At 41.5% G+C, this 15304-nt stretch overlaps 1 protein-coding gene across 1 annotated transcript in view; it reads right to left on the bottom strand.

Moving 5' to 3' along the window:
* The window catches only part of LOC124005584 (cyclin-dependent kinase 14-like), a 274642-nt gene extending 264877 nt beyond the window's left edge, over nucleotides 1-9765 (bottom strand). Inside the window, exons 1-2 of the mRNA XM_046314981.1 lie at nucleotides 9306-9765; nucleotides 3764-3795 (exon numbers count right to left, since the gene is read on the bottom strand). Coding sequence (XP_046170937.1) covers nucleotides 3764-3795; nucleotides 9306-9399 — 126 coding nt within the window. The 5' untranslated portion in view covers nucleotides 9400-9765. The remainder of the gene's footprint in view (nucleotides 1-3763; nucleotides 3796-9305) is intronic.
* Nucleotides 9766-15304: the final 5539 nt, after the last annotated feature.

Here is a 15304-nt window from a genome sequence, read left to right as displayed (position 1 = left end):
AGAGAGAGAGAGAGAGAGAGAGAAAGAGAGCAGCAAAGAGTAATTGCCCATCACTCTTATAATCTGTGTAGGGCTAGGCAGGAATCCAGGGACATGGGAGGAGGGGACATCCCCAGAGATTTTACACTACACCACTTCTAAAATCTTAACAACTTGAACGTGGTCACATTTCATGATTTCCTTGTCCCAAATCTTTCCTTCCTTCCATCCTGAACCCCAGGACTTGGCTTCTCACATTACACAATGATTCCCTAGTTTATCCTGCCCTGCATTTCTCGGGTTGTCGTAGGAAAAAAATGCTGACACGCAAACAATTGTTTTAGAAGTGTGCACATTATTATGTGCGGAAACATTTTTAAAAAGCCGGAGGCGCAGAATATGAACTTAATATGAAATAATAACGATAATAGGAAATTATTCAGTTCATAGGGTTTCAACCCGATCTGGGACGGCAAAAACTGGGGAATTTGTGGCAAAATTGTGTTGTGTAGAGCTGTTCAGATAGTTAATGCAATCCCTGGTTTGTCTGTGCCAACCGCCTTCATAAGCTGAACAGATAAGGTTATCATTAACCAAAGCAAGATCAGCAAACATTCACACTGGCTGCTGTCTCCTCAGTCTCTCTACACCTTGTGTACTTGAATTTCCAACTGGAAACGGGAAAGGCTTAGAGACCACAGGAGTTAAGCCTTATCTTTCACCAAGGACATCTCTTTAGATACCAATCTAAAGCACCGCATTGAGGGCTTGGGAAGAAAATCTATGTTACTTCAACTCAAAAGAGCAAGCAAGCAGAATTTCCCTGCCAACGTATTTAACATTTACATCCTAGTGTCTACGATCTTATCGGCATCCTCATCAACACACACACACACACACACACACACACACACACACACACACACACACACACACACACACACACACACACACACACACACACACACACACACACACACACACACACACACACACACACACACACACACACACACACACACACACACACACACACACACACACATAGGTTTCGTATTGCGTCAGATAACAACATTGACGAATACGCTGATTCGGTGTGCGAGTTCATTAGAACGTGCGTTGAAGATGTCATTCCCATAGCAACGATTAAAACATTTCCTAACCAGAAACCGTGGATTGATGGCAGCATTCGCGTGAAACTGAAAGCGCGAACCACTGCTTTTAATCAGGGCAAGGTGACTGGTAACATGACCGAATACAAACAGTGCAGCTATTCCCTCCGCAAGGCTATCAAACAAGCTAAGTGTCAGTACAGAGACAAAGTAGAATCTCAATTCAACGGCTCAGACACAAGAGGTATGTGGCAGGGTCTACAGTCAATCACGGACTACAAGAAGAAAACCAGCCCAGTCACGGACCAGGATGTCTTGCTCCCAGGCAGACTAAATAACTTTTTTTGCCCGCTTTGAGGACAATACAGTGCCACTGACACGGCCTGCAATGAAAACTTGCGGACTCTCCTTCACTGCAGCCGAGGTGAGTAAGACATTTAAATGTGTTAACCCTCGCGAGGCTGCAGGCCCAGACGGCATCCCGAGCCGCGCCCTCAGAGCATGCGCAGACCAGCTGGCCGGTGTGTTTACGGACATATTCAATCAATCCCTATACCAGTCTGCTGTTCCCACATGTTTCAAGAGGGCCACCATTGTTCCTGTTCCCAAGAAAGCTAAGGTAACTGAGCTAAACGACTACCGCCCCGTAGCACTCACTTCCGTCATCATGAAGTGCTTTGAGAGACTAGTCAAGGACCATATCACCTCCACCCTACCTGACACCGTAGACCCACTCCAATTTGCTTATCGCCCAAATAGGTCCACAGACGATGCAATCTCAACCACACTGCACACTGGAATGCTGTTCATCGACTACAGCTCGGCATTCAACACCATAGTGCCCTCCAAGCTCGTCATCAAGCTCAAGACCCTGGGTCTCGACCCCGCCCTGTGCAACTGGGTACTGGACTTCCTGACGGGCCGCCCCCAGGTTGTGAGGGTAGGCACCAACATCTCCACCCCGCTGATCCTCAACACTAGGGCCCCACAAGGGTGCGTTCTGAGCCCTCTCCTGTACTCCCTGTTCACCCACGACTGCGTGGCCACGCACACCTCCAACTCAATCATCAAGTTTGCGGACGACACAACAGTGGTAGGCTTGATTACCAACAACGACGAGACGGCCTACAGGGAGGAGGTGAGGGCCCTCGGAGTGAGGTGTCAGGAAAATAACCTCACACTCAAAGTCAACAAAACTAAGGAGATGATTGTGGACTTCAGGAAACAGCAGAGGGAACACCCCCCTATCCATATCGATGGAACAGTAGTGGAGAGGGCAGCAAGTTTTAAGTTCCTCGGCATACACATCACAGACAAACTGAATTGGTCCACTCACACAGACAGCATCGTGAAGAAGGCGCAGCAGCGCCTCTTCAACCTCAGGAGGCTGAAGAAATTCGGCTTGTCACCAAAAGCACTCACAAACTTCTACAGATGCACAATCGAGAGCATCCTGGCGGGCTGTATCACCACCTGGTACGGCAACTGCTCCGCCCACAACCGTAAGGCTCTCCAGAGGGTAGTGAGGTCTGCATAACGCATCACCGGGGGCAAACTACCTGCCCTCCAGGACACCTACACCACCCGATGTTACAGGAAGGCCATAAAGATCATCAAGGACAACAACCACCCGAGCCACTGCCTGTTCACCCCGCTATCATCCAGAAGGCGAGGTCAGTACAGGTGCATCAAAACTGGGACCGAGAGACTGAAACACAGCTTCTATCTCAAGGCCATCAGACTGTTAAACAGCCACCACTAACATTGAGTGGCTGCTGCCAACACACTGACACCACTGACACTGACTCAACTCCAGCCACTTTAATAATGGGAATTGACGGGAAATGATGTAAAATATTTCACTAGCCACTTTAAACAATGCTACCTTATATAATGTTACATACCCTACATTATCCATCTCATATGCATACGTATATACTGTACTCTATATCATCTACTGCATCCTTATGTAATACATGTATCACTAGCCACTTTAACTATGCCACTTTGTTTACATACTCATCTCATATGTATATACTGTACTCGATACCATCTACTGCATCTTGCCTATGCTGCTCTGTGCCATCACTCATTCATATATCTTTATGTACATATTCGTTATCCCCTTACACTGTGTATAAGACAGTAGTTTTGGAATTGTTAGTTAGATTACTTGTTGGTTATTACTGCATTGTCGGAACTAGAAGCACAAGCATTTCACTACACTTGCATTAACATCTGCTAACCATGTGTATGTGACAAATAAAATTGGATTTGATTTGACACACACACACATGCAGCATTGTTATACATTGGGAAAACATTCTCTAATACTTTCATCATTCTGATGTTAGTTTCTCTGTCCACAGAATAATGTGTCTGGTTGGCTTCCTAATGGCAAACACTGGCCCAGAGGACTGGGACTACTGAGATGATAGGACAGCCCTGATGCAGTAAACATGAATACATTACAAACCCTATCTAATGTCTGTTCATAGAAATAAACTACTGAACTGCATACAGTACCACCACAGTATTGTCTGTCTATGAATTCAATACATAATAACACACAATAAACACAATAGATATTAACATCAAATATTGTTGTATTGCACTGAATAATGTGCCAATCATTTCACCAGCTGTCCAAATGTCATTGGTTTTGAACTCACCTCATCAAAGCCACTGTCCTCTTTCTTGAAAGCTGAAAATAGAGGGGGAAAGAAAATCAGGCTCACATTGACGTCTTTTGAACAGGGAACAAACACAGTGACTACAACCACAGTGTGCATTCACTCATGACCCATACACACACACATACACACACACATACACATACACACACGCAAACACACACACACACACACACACACACACACACACACACACACACACACACACACACACACACACACACACACACACACACACACACACACACACACACACACACACACACACACACACACACACACACACACACACACACACACACACACACACACACAGCCCTGTAATTGTGTCCTGATTTCCTATTCATGTGATATAGATTCATTTTGCTTCCTTCATTAAGGCAGACACTCAGGCAGACAGTTCGAGGTCAATCAACATGATCCGACAATGGCAGCATTGAGAAGAAGAGTTTGTTTGTGCTTTATTAGACAGACCTTTCAGAAACTGCATCATCATTAGTAGACTAGTGAATGGCTGGGAACACACCTGGGTTCACTTCAAATAGTATTTGAAATCTTTAAATATACTTTAGCTGTGCTTGATCGATCTTGCCTGGTGCACCAGAACCAATAGAATAGTCCCAAAAGTGCACACCCCACCCAAATGGCATTCTAGGCAGGCTTAAGCAAACACTAAAAGTACATTTGAAAGATTTCAAACAATATTTGAACCCAGGTGTGGCAGGGAAAGATCAACACAACAGTAGCAGCCCATTGTTGTGACTGAGGAGCTCTCGTCTTCTCTCTCCACTATAACTATAATCACAGGAAGTCATAGTGATTGCACTGGACAGCTCCATTCTTTTTTTTATGAGGAAGGTAAACAACACTGTGTTGCCGGTGTGATTGTTTCCGCCTTGACAGCTAGATGTACTGTATGGTACATTCAGTGCCAACCAGATCTTATCTTCAGCATTGTTTTTAACTGTGAAAGACAAACCAATCCACATTGTCTGGGAAGAAGTGCTGAAAAATGCTTTTTGGTAACATAGCCTAGTAAATATCTTTTCAATTACAAAGTTCTCATAACAAAGTCAATCATAATTATCTGATTGGAGGGTATGTCACGACTTCCGCCGAAGTTGGTCTCTCTCGTTATTCGGGCCGTGTTCGGCGGTCGGCGTCACTGATCAGCCATCGCTGATCCTCTTTTCATTTTCCATTGGTTTTGTCTTGTCTTGTATCACACCTGGTTCCAATCCCATTCATTGCATGTTGTGTATTTAACCCTCTGTTCCCCCTCATTGTCCTTGTCGGTGACTGTTTGTTTGTAAGCATTGTGCAAGTTATGTTCTGGTGTGCGACGGGTTTTGTACCCACTTGTATGATTTTGTATATTTTGGTTTTTCAGAGTTTGTGAGCACTTATTAAACTGCTCCGTTTTATACCAAGTTCGATCTCCTGCGCCTGACTTCCCTGCCACCAACACGCACCCTTACAGGGTATCACAACTAATCTGTTACAATGAGACAGGGGAAGTTACAGATGGGAGTAACGGTGTTTTGTTTGGCCTTGAGGTAAAATGACTTATTCATGTCCTCATTGTTTTGAGGCAGAGTCATCTAGACACAGAGCCAAAGAATTGCATCTTTCTCATCATAGAACAGAGACACATAAATGAGAGGAGAATTTCCTCAATGTAGAAAACACTGCAGGATCATTACAACTACAGTGAATGGGGACTTGAGTCAATACACAAGACTCTGTAGCGTTGTTATTTAGTTAGAACACTCCTTCACATATAAGTCTGACATATTGAACATTTCCGAAACAGAACTAAACATGGACCCGTATTCTAGAACATAAATATAAGATACTGTAAATGATATCATCTGTCTACAAGTCACTGTGTTATACCATGGTAAGGAGGAGCCTAGAAAAGAAAGAATGGCCTCTACATCAACTGCATGCATTTGTGATCATCAAGGAAAGAACTGTGTGGGAGTCGTACAACATAAAGGGAGACAAACGGGGAGACCGTTTTTGCTCAACTTCACTCGAAAGTAAAGAACAAATAAACAAATACTCTCACATTTCAGAAACCCAAATCAGCCCATAACTTCTACTGCTTTCCTTTATATCCTACATGGAACATACCCCCCTTGAAGCTACAACTAAACTAACCCCCTTAAATCACTCAGGCCACATTTGCATTCCATGCTTATGGGATGAATGTGAATTTGTAAGCAGAGGAACAAGCTAAAATAAAATGCATGCCATTCTCTTTCCAAACGAAGACAACAAACGATGCAATGTTTCATCCATGTGGGATATATATATATTCATTATTCAACAGTGAAGCAAGTTATTATTTATGGTGACAAAGTAACATATAAAGGTTAAATAAAGGTTAAATAAAACGTGTTTTCTATATATTGACATATACAGTAGGCCAGGGTTCCACAACTGGTGGTCCATGGGTGATTTTATATTTTTGAATAAAATTATTATTATTTTTTTATTATTGTTATTATTGTTGGACATAAAAGAGTGATTTTAATTTGGGAAATCGGTTGCAAAGTATTCCCAAACAAAATACAGAGATATACAGTGTATGCGACCTTGTACAAATGTAAGCAAGGTTTGAAATTCTTATATTTTAGTCAATTTGCAGTCTACAAATGATTTGTAATTATGTTCCGGGCCCCTGACCATCTGCTCAAGAAAAAATCAGCCCGTAGCTGAATCTAGATGATCCCTGAAGTAGGCCAACAGTCTCATCCCAGCTAACCTCAGCTCAGGTCAGAAGGCTGCATTGTCTTAGCGATGTACTGTAAATACACAGTAACAGTCAAAATACAAGCATAGAGTTGTGAGTTTGCATATCCTACTGTACAGGAGCTTAGCACAGTTAGCAATTGACATGCAAGGTAGAAGCATAGCCTGGAATAGCAAAGTAGGATAAATAGCCTACAATCAAGGTTCACATCAAATTAGACCATGCTTGTAGCTTGATTGTAGCTACAGCTACAATCATGCCAGCTAGAATTATTGTAGCTGGCAGCTTCATTATAAAGTTCTTGCAAAACACCAGTCTCAACATCAACAGTGAAGAGGCGACTCCGAGATTCTGGCCTTCTAGGCAGAGTTGCAAAGAAAAAGCCATATCTCTGAAGATTAAGATGGGCAAAAGAACACAGACAGTGGACAGAGGAACTCTGCCTAGAAGGCCAACATCCCGTATTCACCTCTTCTCTGTTGACTTTGAGACTAGAGGTCGAGCCATTATGATTTTTCAACGCCAATACTGATTATTGGAGGACCATAAAAGCTGATACCGATTAATCGGATATTTTTTATATTTTTTATTTGTAATGACAATTTACAACAATACTGAATGAACACTTATTTTAACTTAATATCATACATCAATAAAATCAATTTAGCCTTAAGTAAATAATGAAACATGTTCAATTTGGTTTAAATAATGCAAAAACAAAGTGTTGGAGAAGAAAGTAACAGTGCAATATGTTCCATGTAAAATATGTGCCATGTAAGAAAGCTAACTTTCAGTTCCTTGCTCAGAACATGAGAACATATGAAAGCTGGTGGTTTCTTTTAACATGAGTCTTCAATATTCCCAGGTAAGAAGTTTTAGGTTGTAGTTATTATAGGAATTATAGGACTATTTCCCTCTATACCATTTGTATTTCATTAACCTTTGCCTATTGGATGTTCTTATAGGCACTTTAGTATTGTCAGTGTAACAGTATAGCTTCCGTCCCTCTCCTCGCTCCTCCCTGGGCTCGAAACAGCAACATGCAGGCCGTTGAGAGGCAGGTCGTTATTGCGTTGGACTAGCTAAGGTTGCAAGATTGGATCCCCCGAGCTGACAAGGTGAAAATCTGTCATTCTGCCCCTGAACAAAGCAGTTAACCCACTGTTCCTAGGCCGTCATTGAAAATAAGAATGTATTCTTAACTGACTTGCTTAGTTAAATAAAGATTAAATAAAGGCGCCCAAAAATACCGATTTTCGATTGTTATGAAAACTTGAAATCGGCCCTAATTAATCGGCCATTCCGATTAATCGGTCAACCTCTAGTTGAGACTGGTGTTTTACGAGTACTATTTAATGGACCTGCCAGTTGAAGGGGAGGAGGAGTTGAGGACTTGTGAGGCATCTGTTTCTCAAACTAGACACTCTAATGTTCTTGTCCTCTTTCTCAGTTGTGCATCGGGGCCTCCCACTCCTCTTTCTATTCTGGTTAGAGCAAATCTGCGCTGTCCTGTGAAGGGAGTAGTTCACAGCGTTATTTGAGATATTCAGTTTCTTGGCCAGTTCTCACATGGAAAAACCTTCATTTCTCAGAACAAGAATAGACTGACGAGTTTCAGAAGACAGTGCTTTGTTTCTGTCCATTTTGAGCCTGTAATCAAATCCACAAATGCTGATGCTTCAGATACTCAACGAGTCTTGCAAAATGGTTTTCCAATGATCAATTAGTCTTTTAAAATGATAAACTTAAACCGTCTGTGAAACACAGACAGACAGTGAGTGATCAATCAATGCCTATATAGTGCAGTGCACCACGTTGATGCGCTGATACAGATATCAGCAGCATCAGTGACCAATATGGACAAGGACAATCCATGCAGCAGAAAAGTCAATGCCGACCTTTTTTTCATGCGGCCTCATATTGGTAAATGTTTCCTCGTCTTGTTGCATCTGAGCCGTTAATTTGGGGGGAGATAATATATAGCAGTCGTCTACATAGGGAGTGATTAGTGGTGAGCCTTTAATGCACCAAACCGTATAGACCAACACTGGGATGAGAGAGAGCGAGAGAGAGAGAGAGAGAGAGAGAGAGAGAGAGAGAGAGAGAGAGAGAGAGAGAGAGAGAGAGAGAGAGAGAGAGAGAGAGAGAGAGAGAGAGAGAGAGAGAGAGAGAGACAGAGAGAGAGACACAGAGAGAGAGAGAGAGAGAGAGAGAGAGAGAGAGAGAGAGAGAGAGAGAGAGAGAGAGAGAGAGAGAGAGAGAGAGATGCAGTGTGTGTACCTGCTTAGATGCCTGAGTTTACGCACGCGGGCCATTTGGATAGCAAGCTTCTTCCAGTTGTACAATAAGCACATCGGCAATTACCTGATGTTTTATATGACAGTAATGATAACACTCAACATTAACTAGCCATTTACAATATTCACATAGCTAATATCATATTAGTATTTAGAATGCAATCTGGTTAATATAATTTACGGTCACAGTGTAACAATGTGTTGAATGGCAGCAACACAATGACAGTTATTGCCATAATGCATCATCGTAATGTTGTAAAAGTGATTGACACCAGTGTGAAACCACCGCTTTTTTTTGTGTAAAGCTTTTTATAATAGTGAAATTCCGCTATCGTCCCGACTAGCTGGGGTGGACATTATTAGAATAATTTAGTTCCCTAGGCTACAGCAGCACCATAACCGTTAGTACTGCGATAGGCTATGCATTGTTTCACTATAACCGCTACAGTAGGGGTGGGCTACTCACCTATGCGACTGAAGCTCTCTGACAAAGTTCTTCGCAACTTTTTCATTTTGCCGATTTTTTCAGCAGGTTGCGAAGCTGGCATCAGGTCACACATCTTGATGGTTGGACTGCAGCAGACAGTGATCTTCACAAAACAGGAGAGGAGCGCAGAGTTCAAACCAAGGGGTCTCCGTTCTACTACGATGTCAAGAAACAGGAAACGTTTATGCTAACGCTTTTGTTTTCAAAAACACATTGGTGTATTCTTCTCAGGTTTTCTTTGTATCCAACTACATTTCTAAAGTCGGAATTTGCCACAAGATGCCGAGCATGAAGCTGTAAAATAAAACATGCGCTGGTTGATATTCTCTGTTCTCTCTCTGAAACTGAACGGGTTTTTGAGTTCTTTCTTTCTCCCAGTCTCTCTCTCTCTCACTCACTCTCTGCTCTGCTCCCCTGCAATCTGGTTGTCATTTTTGGGATTCTCTCTCTCCGGTTTGCGAGAGGGAAGAAAAAAACACTCCAGCAGAGCTAAAAACCCCGCCCAGGATACGCAACGATTGGCCAAATAAGAACATGGGATTCTGTGATTTGCCAATGATCTATCAATCATGCTTTAGTGTCGCTCGAATACAAAAATACATAAAAATTCTTTGCGCAGGGTTCATAGCCCAGGGAGTCCGCTGTTCAGATAAAAGTAACTCACAATGAGTGAAAGTATGATGGCTTACAATACTGTGGCATTTAGCCTACCACAATTAGTTTGGCTATTGTTGATTTATCAAAAATATCTCTTAGCCAATGATGCAAATAACATAATAATAACCTAATAATAACCTAATAATATCAAATACGATCAGGAATGTCTTCCAAATATCCTTTGTTTAAAAAATATTATTTGATTATTTGAACATTTCATTGTAGTGTTGGGTGTTGTGAAGGGATGTTTGGGAAGTAGGCCTAGCCCAAGTAGGAAACCGTTAGAATCTATTGAAACTTTATGCAAAAAAATGTTTTCATCACAAGCTGTAATGCTTTCTGAGAGGTGTAGAACTTGATATTAGGCCTACACCTGTTAATATAATTTCTCTTCATTTTCATTACCAAAGGACATGATGAGTCATTTGGCATCTCCAAATGATTGGTTAGACATGGAGTCATACATTTATTGGATTAAACAAATGCACAGATGCCAGTTTACATTTGATATTTTCTGCGTCAACTCCAAAGACAACTGTTTCCCCCACCTAGTTTCCCTTGGTGGTGCAAATCTCCACTGAGAACCTTGATTACCGAGGACCTGGAGAATTAAACATGAAACAAAGCTGAGTTCAAACGGCCAATTATGTCAGCGAATGCGAGTGCATAACAGCTCTATTCTGAGTGTATAACAGCTGTATTCTGAGTGTATAACAGCTGTATTCTGAGTGTATAACAGCTGGATTCTCTGATATGTCTGATGGCAGTATCAAGCACCTGTTTTGAGCCCCACCGGTTTAGCTAACAAACAACAAATATATTTATATATATACCATACTGTTCAAAAGTTTGGGGTCACTTAGAAATGTCCTTGTTGGTGAAGGAAAAGCAATTTTTTGTCCATTAAAATAACATAGGAACACAGACATTGGAACACAGGAGTGATGGTTGGTGATAATGGGCCTCGGGATGCTTATGTAGATATTTAATTAAAACACCTGCCGTTTCCAGCTACAGTAGTCATTTACAACATTAACAATGTCTACACTGTATTTATGATCAATTTGATGTTATTTTAATGGACCAAAAAAGTAACCCCAAACTTTTGAATGGTAGTGTATAGACAGTACCATTCAAAAGGTTGAGCACACCTAATCAATGAAGGATTTTTCTTAATTTTTTCTTATTTTCTACATCAAAACTATGAAATAACAAATATGGAATCATGTTGTAACCAAACAAGTGTTAAACAAATCAAAACATATTTTAGATCATAGATTCTTCAAACTAGCCACCCTTTGCCTTAATGACAGCTTTGCACACTGTTGGCATTCTCTCAACCAGCTTCATGAGGTAGCCACCTGGAATGCATTTCAACTAACAGGTGTGCCATCTTAAAAATTAATCAGTGTAATTTCACTCCTTCTTAATGCGTTTGAGCCAATCGGTTGTGTTGTGACAAGGTAGGAGTGGTATACAGAAGATAGCCCTTTTTGGTAAAAGACCAAGTCCATATTATGGCAAGAACAGCTCAAATAAGCAAAGAGAAACAACAGTCCATTACTTTAAAAGAAATGAAGGTCAGTCAATGCGGAACATTTCAAGTACTTTGAAAGTTTCTCAAGTGCAGTCGCAAAAACCATCAAGCGCTATGATGAAACTGGCTCTCTTGAGGACCACCACAGGAAAGGAAGACCCAGAGTTACCTCTGCTGAAGAGGATAAGTTCATTAGAATTTATTGCACCTCAGATTGCAGCCCAAATAAATGCTTCACAGAGTTCAAGTAACAGTCAGATCTCAACATCAACTGTTCAGAGGAGACTATGTGAATCAGGACTTTATTGTCAAATTGTTGTAAAGAAACAACTACTAAAGAACACCAATAAGAAGAAGAGACTTGCAAGGGCCAAGAAACACAAGCAATCGATATTAGACCGGTGGAAATCTGTCCTTTGGTCTGATGTGTCCAAATTGGAGATTTGTCTTTGTGAGATGCAAAGTAGGTGAAAGGATCTTCTCCACATGCATGGAGAAGGAGGTGGGATGGTGTGGGGGTGCCTTGCTGGTGACTGTCAGGGATTTATTTAGAATTCAAGGCACACTTAACCAGCATGGCTATCACAACATTCTGCAGCGTTATGTTTGATAGAATGTCAAGAGTGGGCAAAGCTGTCATCTTGGCAAAGGGTGGGTACAATGAAGAATAAAAAAAAAAAATGTATACAATTTTTTATAAATAAGCATCAAGCAGTGGGTCTTGCAACGGGTATACAGAGATTACCAGTTTACAGAGGAGTATAGAGTGTAGTGATGTGTCCTATAAGGAGCATTGGTGGCAAATCTGATGGCCAAATGGTAAAGAACATCTAGCCGCTCAAGAGCACCCTCACCTGCCGATCTATAAATTATGTCTCCGTAATCTTGCATGCGTAGGATGGTCATCTGAATCAGGGTTAAAATTGTCATCATCGAATATTGTAAGAGCTTTCATTGTCTGCTTATTTGCCCCCTTCATTTATCCTATGGTTCTGACTTGGTGTACAGGGAGACAACTGTAAGAACGGCCCATGTTCTGAATTCTGTCGCTGTACATTTCAAAAGTGCTGAACAAATAGTTATATTGATGACGTACGACTTAGCTCGCTCCTTAATGTCTTAATCAAAATTAAGGATGGCCTCTTATCCGCTCATCGTTTCCTCATGCCATAGTTTGTAAATCTCAATTGTCAGTAGAAACTACATTTGTTTAAGAAAGTCAGTTAATAGCAGTAAATAAGGCTGAATTAACTGTTTCACTGACAGACAAGGCTTTTTTAGTGTTCTGTTGTGTAGTGGCTTTGCTGGCATGCATCTGAAAAGAATTGGGGGAGTTTGCTCCACCAAGATTTCCATGCTAAAATCTCCACTGGTATCAAGCACCACTGATCTTATCTGAATAGAATGAGCAGAGCTATGAAATGAGGCTTATGACATGGTACAAACATGATCTCCCCTTCCGGATGTCAAAGGTTTTAAAGCACAGGCAGGGAACTGCTCTGTTCCCCAGCCAACTTTCTTTGGGAAACATGCTAGGAATGTGGAGGGGTTTGTCAAGACCATGTTGTTTTAATGTACACATACATTCCTCCAGGGAAGGCAGGGTGTCCACTGTCCTGTCCAAATCTGAGCACCTAAATGGTTCTGTCGTTTTTATGACTCAATGGGTTTCATTGTTCAACGAGAACTTCTTCAATACAATTAAACATGATTATAAAGTATAGCCTGCTCCCAGATCTGTTGGTGTTCTTGACAACTCCAAATACTGTCATGTTTGGCATGTCACTGAGTGACATGGCATTATGGCACAAACAGACTGGCATGATGGCAATGTAAAGTATGCTATGTATTTCAAATCAATTGTGACAGGCTGTCCTGTCTGGGTCGGCCCTGTACATGTGAAAGCATTTGAGGTATTCTTATTCAACGTGTAACCCATATGAGACTGCCAATAAGTCTATTACACCATTTCACTATGAACAGGTGCACAGCATGTCTGCCCAAGAACCTCTTTAATAAAACCAATAAATGTGATGAACCTCATATGAATATGACATGTCCTTTAATCTGCCTTGGACCACTTCCCGAGTGGTAAGGTACCTTAGTGTTTCATCATCACCTGATTTGACTTCTCCTGCTCAGTATTTTCACCTTTTAAAAACGTCTGATCTGGTCTGGGTGTTGTCTGTCTGGGTGTTGTCAGTCTGAATGTTGTCAGTCTGAATATTGTCCGTCTGAATGTCGTCAGTCCGGGTGTCGTCAGTCTAGATGTTGTCAGTCTGGATGTTGTCTGCACTGCAAATGATGGAACTGAATAAAAGCTTTTCAGGAGATTTGCATGTCAAATCCGCTGCGCCTGTCCTTGTAGATTCAGACTGTGCACACGTGCAGAAGCCGCAACAACAAAGCATCGACTAGCATTAGAATTAGATTCCATTTAGATAGCATTTTTGTCACTAGCCTAACCAAGTGTACACTCTCATATTTGAAACACATTTCCAACTGTTTTTGTTTTTATGAGGGACTAGATCTACAATATACCTTTTTTACTAACAGCATTATCAAGTACCTATAGCTGTTTAAACAAAGTTATAAGGATACTTTGAGATTTTAGTAATGAGGCCCTTTATCTACTTCCCCCAGAGTCAGATGAACTTGTGCATAGCATTTGTTTTGTCTCTAACTGATGTTAGAGGAAGTTTCATGAGCCAATGGGAACTATACTGAACAAAAATATAAACACAACATGCAAAAATGTCAAAGATTTGACTGAATTACAGTTCATATAAGGAAGTCAATCAATTGAAAAAATGTATAAGGCCATATTGTACGGATTTCACATGACTGGGAATACAGATATGCATCTGGTCACAGATAAACTTAAAAAGAATTGGTAAGGCAGTAGATCAGAAAAGCAGTCAGTATCTGGTGAGACAACCACTTGCCTCATGCAGCAAGACACAGCTGCTTCGCACAGAGTTGATCAGGCTGTTGATTGTGGCCTGTGGACTGTTCTCCCAATCCTCTTGAATGGCTGTGCAAAGTTGCTGGATACTGGAACACACCGTCTTACACCTCGATTCAGAGCATCCCAAACATGCACAATCGGTGACATGTCTCGTGAGTATGCAGGTCATGGAAGAACGAGAACATTTTCAGCTTCAAGGAATTGTGTATGGATCCTTGCCACTTGGGGCCATGCATTACCATTCTGAAACAAGAGGTTAAGGTGGCAATGAATGGCACGACAATGGGCCTCAGAATCTCATCACGGTATCTCTGCATTCAAATTGCCATCGATAAAATGCAAATTTGATCACTGTGTATAGCTTATACCTGCCTAAATTTGTGCACAAAGAGAAATAAGCGTTTTGTGCATATGGAACATTTCTGGGATCTTTTATTTCAGCTCATGAAACATGAGACCAACACTTACATGTAAAGGTTTTATCTTTATTCATTGTAGCATTAGCGCAATGACTGGAAGTCTATGGGTATCTGTTAGTGAAACTACCCCCAACATCCTTCATCCCAGACAGACATGTAAATGGTATCTACGAGTTCATCTGACTCAGTGGAAGTAGATATAGGGCATCATTGCCTAAATCCTGAAGTATCCCTTTAATGACCAAACTTTCTACAGCAGCGCTGCCATTAAGATGTCGAATGGCTATACAGGGCAGTAAATTGGCAACCCCATCCAGACATCTAGTAGATTGGGGTGTGGTTATGAATAAGAAGGGGTGGAGAAGCTGGGACACCTGGGTGTCAAACATCTAATTCC

Source organism: Oncorhynchus gorbuscha, linkage group LG19, assembly GCF_021184085.1.
Source record: "Oncorhynchus gorbuscha isolate QuinsamMale2020 ecotype Even-year linkage group LG19, OgorEven_v1.0, whole genome shotgun sequence".
Classification (NCBI taxonomy): Eukaryota; Metazoa; Chordata; class Actinopteri; order Salmoniformes; family Salmonidae; genus Oncorhynchus; species Oncorhynchus gorbuscha.
Note: the sequence above shows the minus strand (reverse complement) of the source record. Positions and strands in the feature narration are given on the sequence as shown.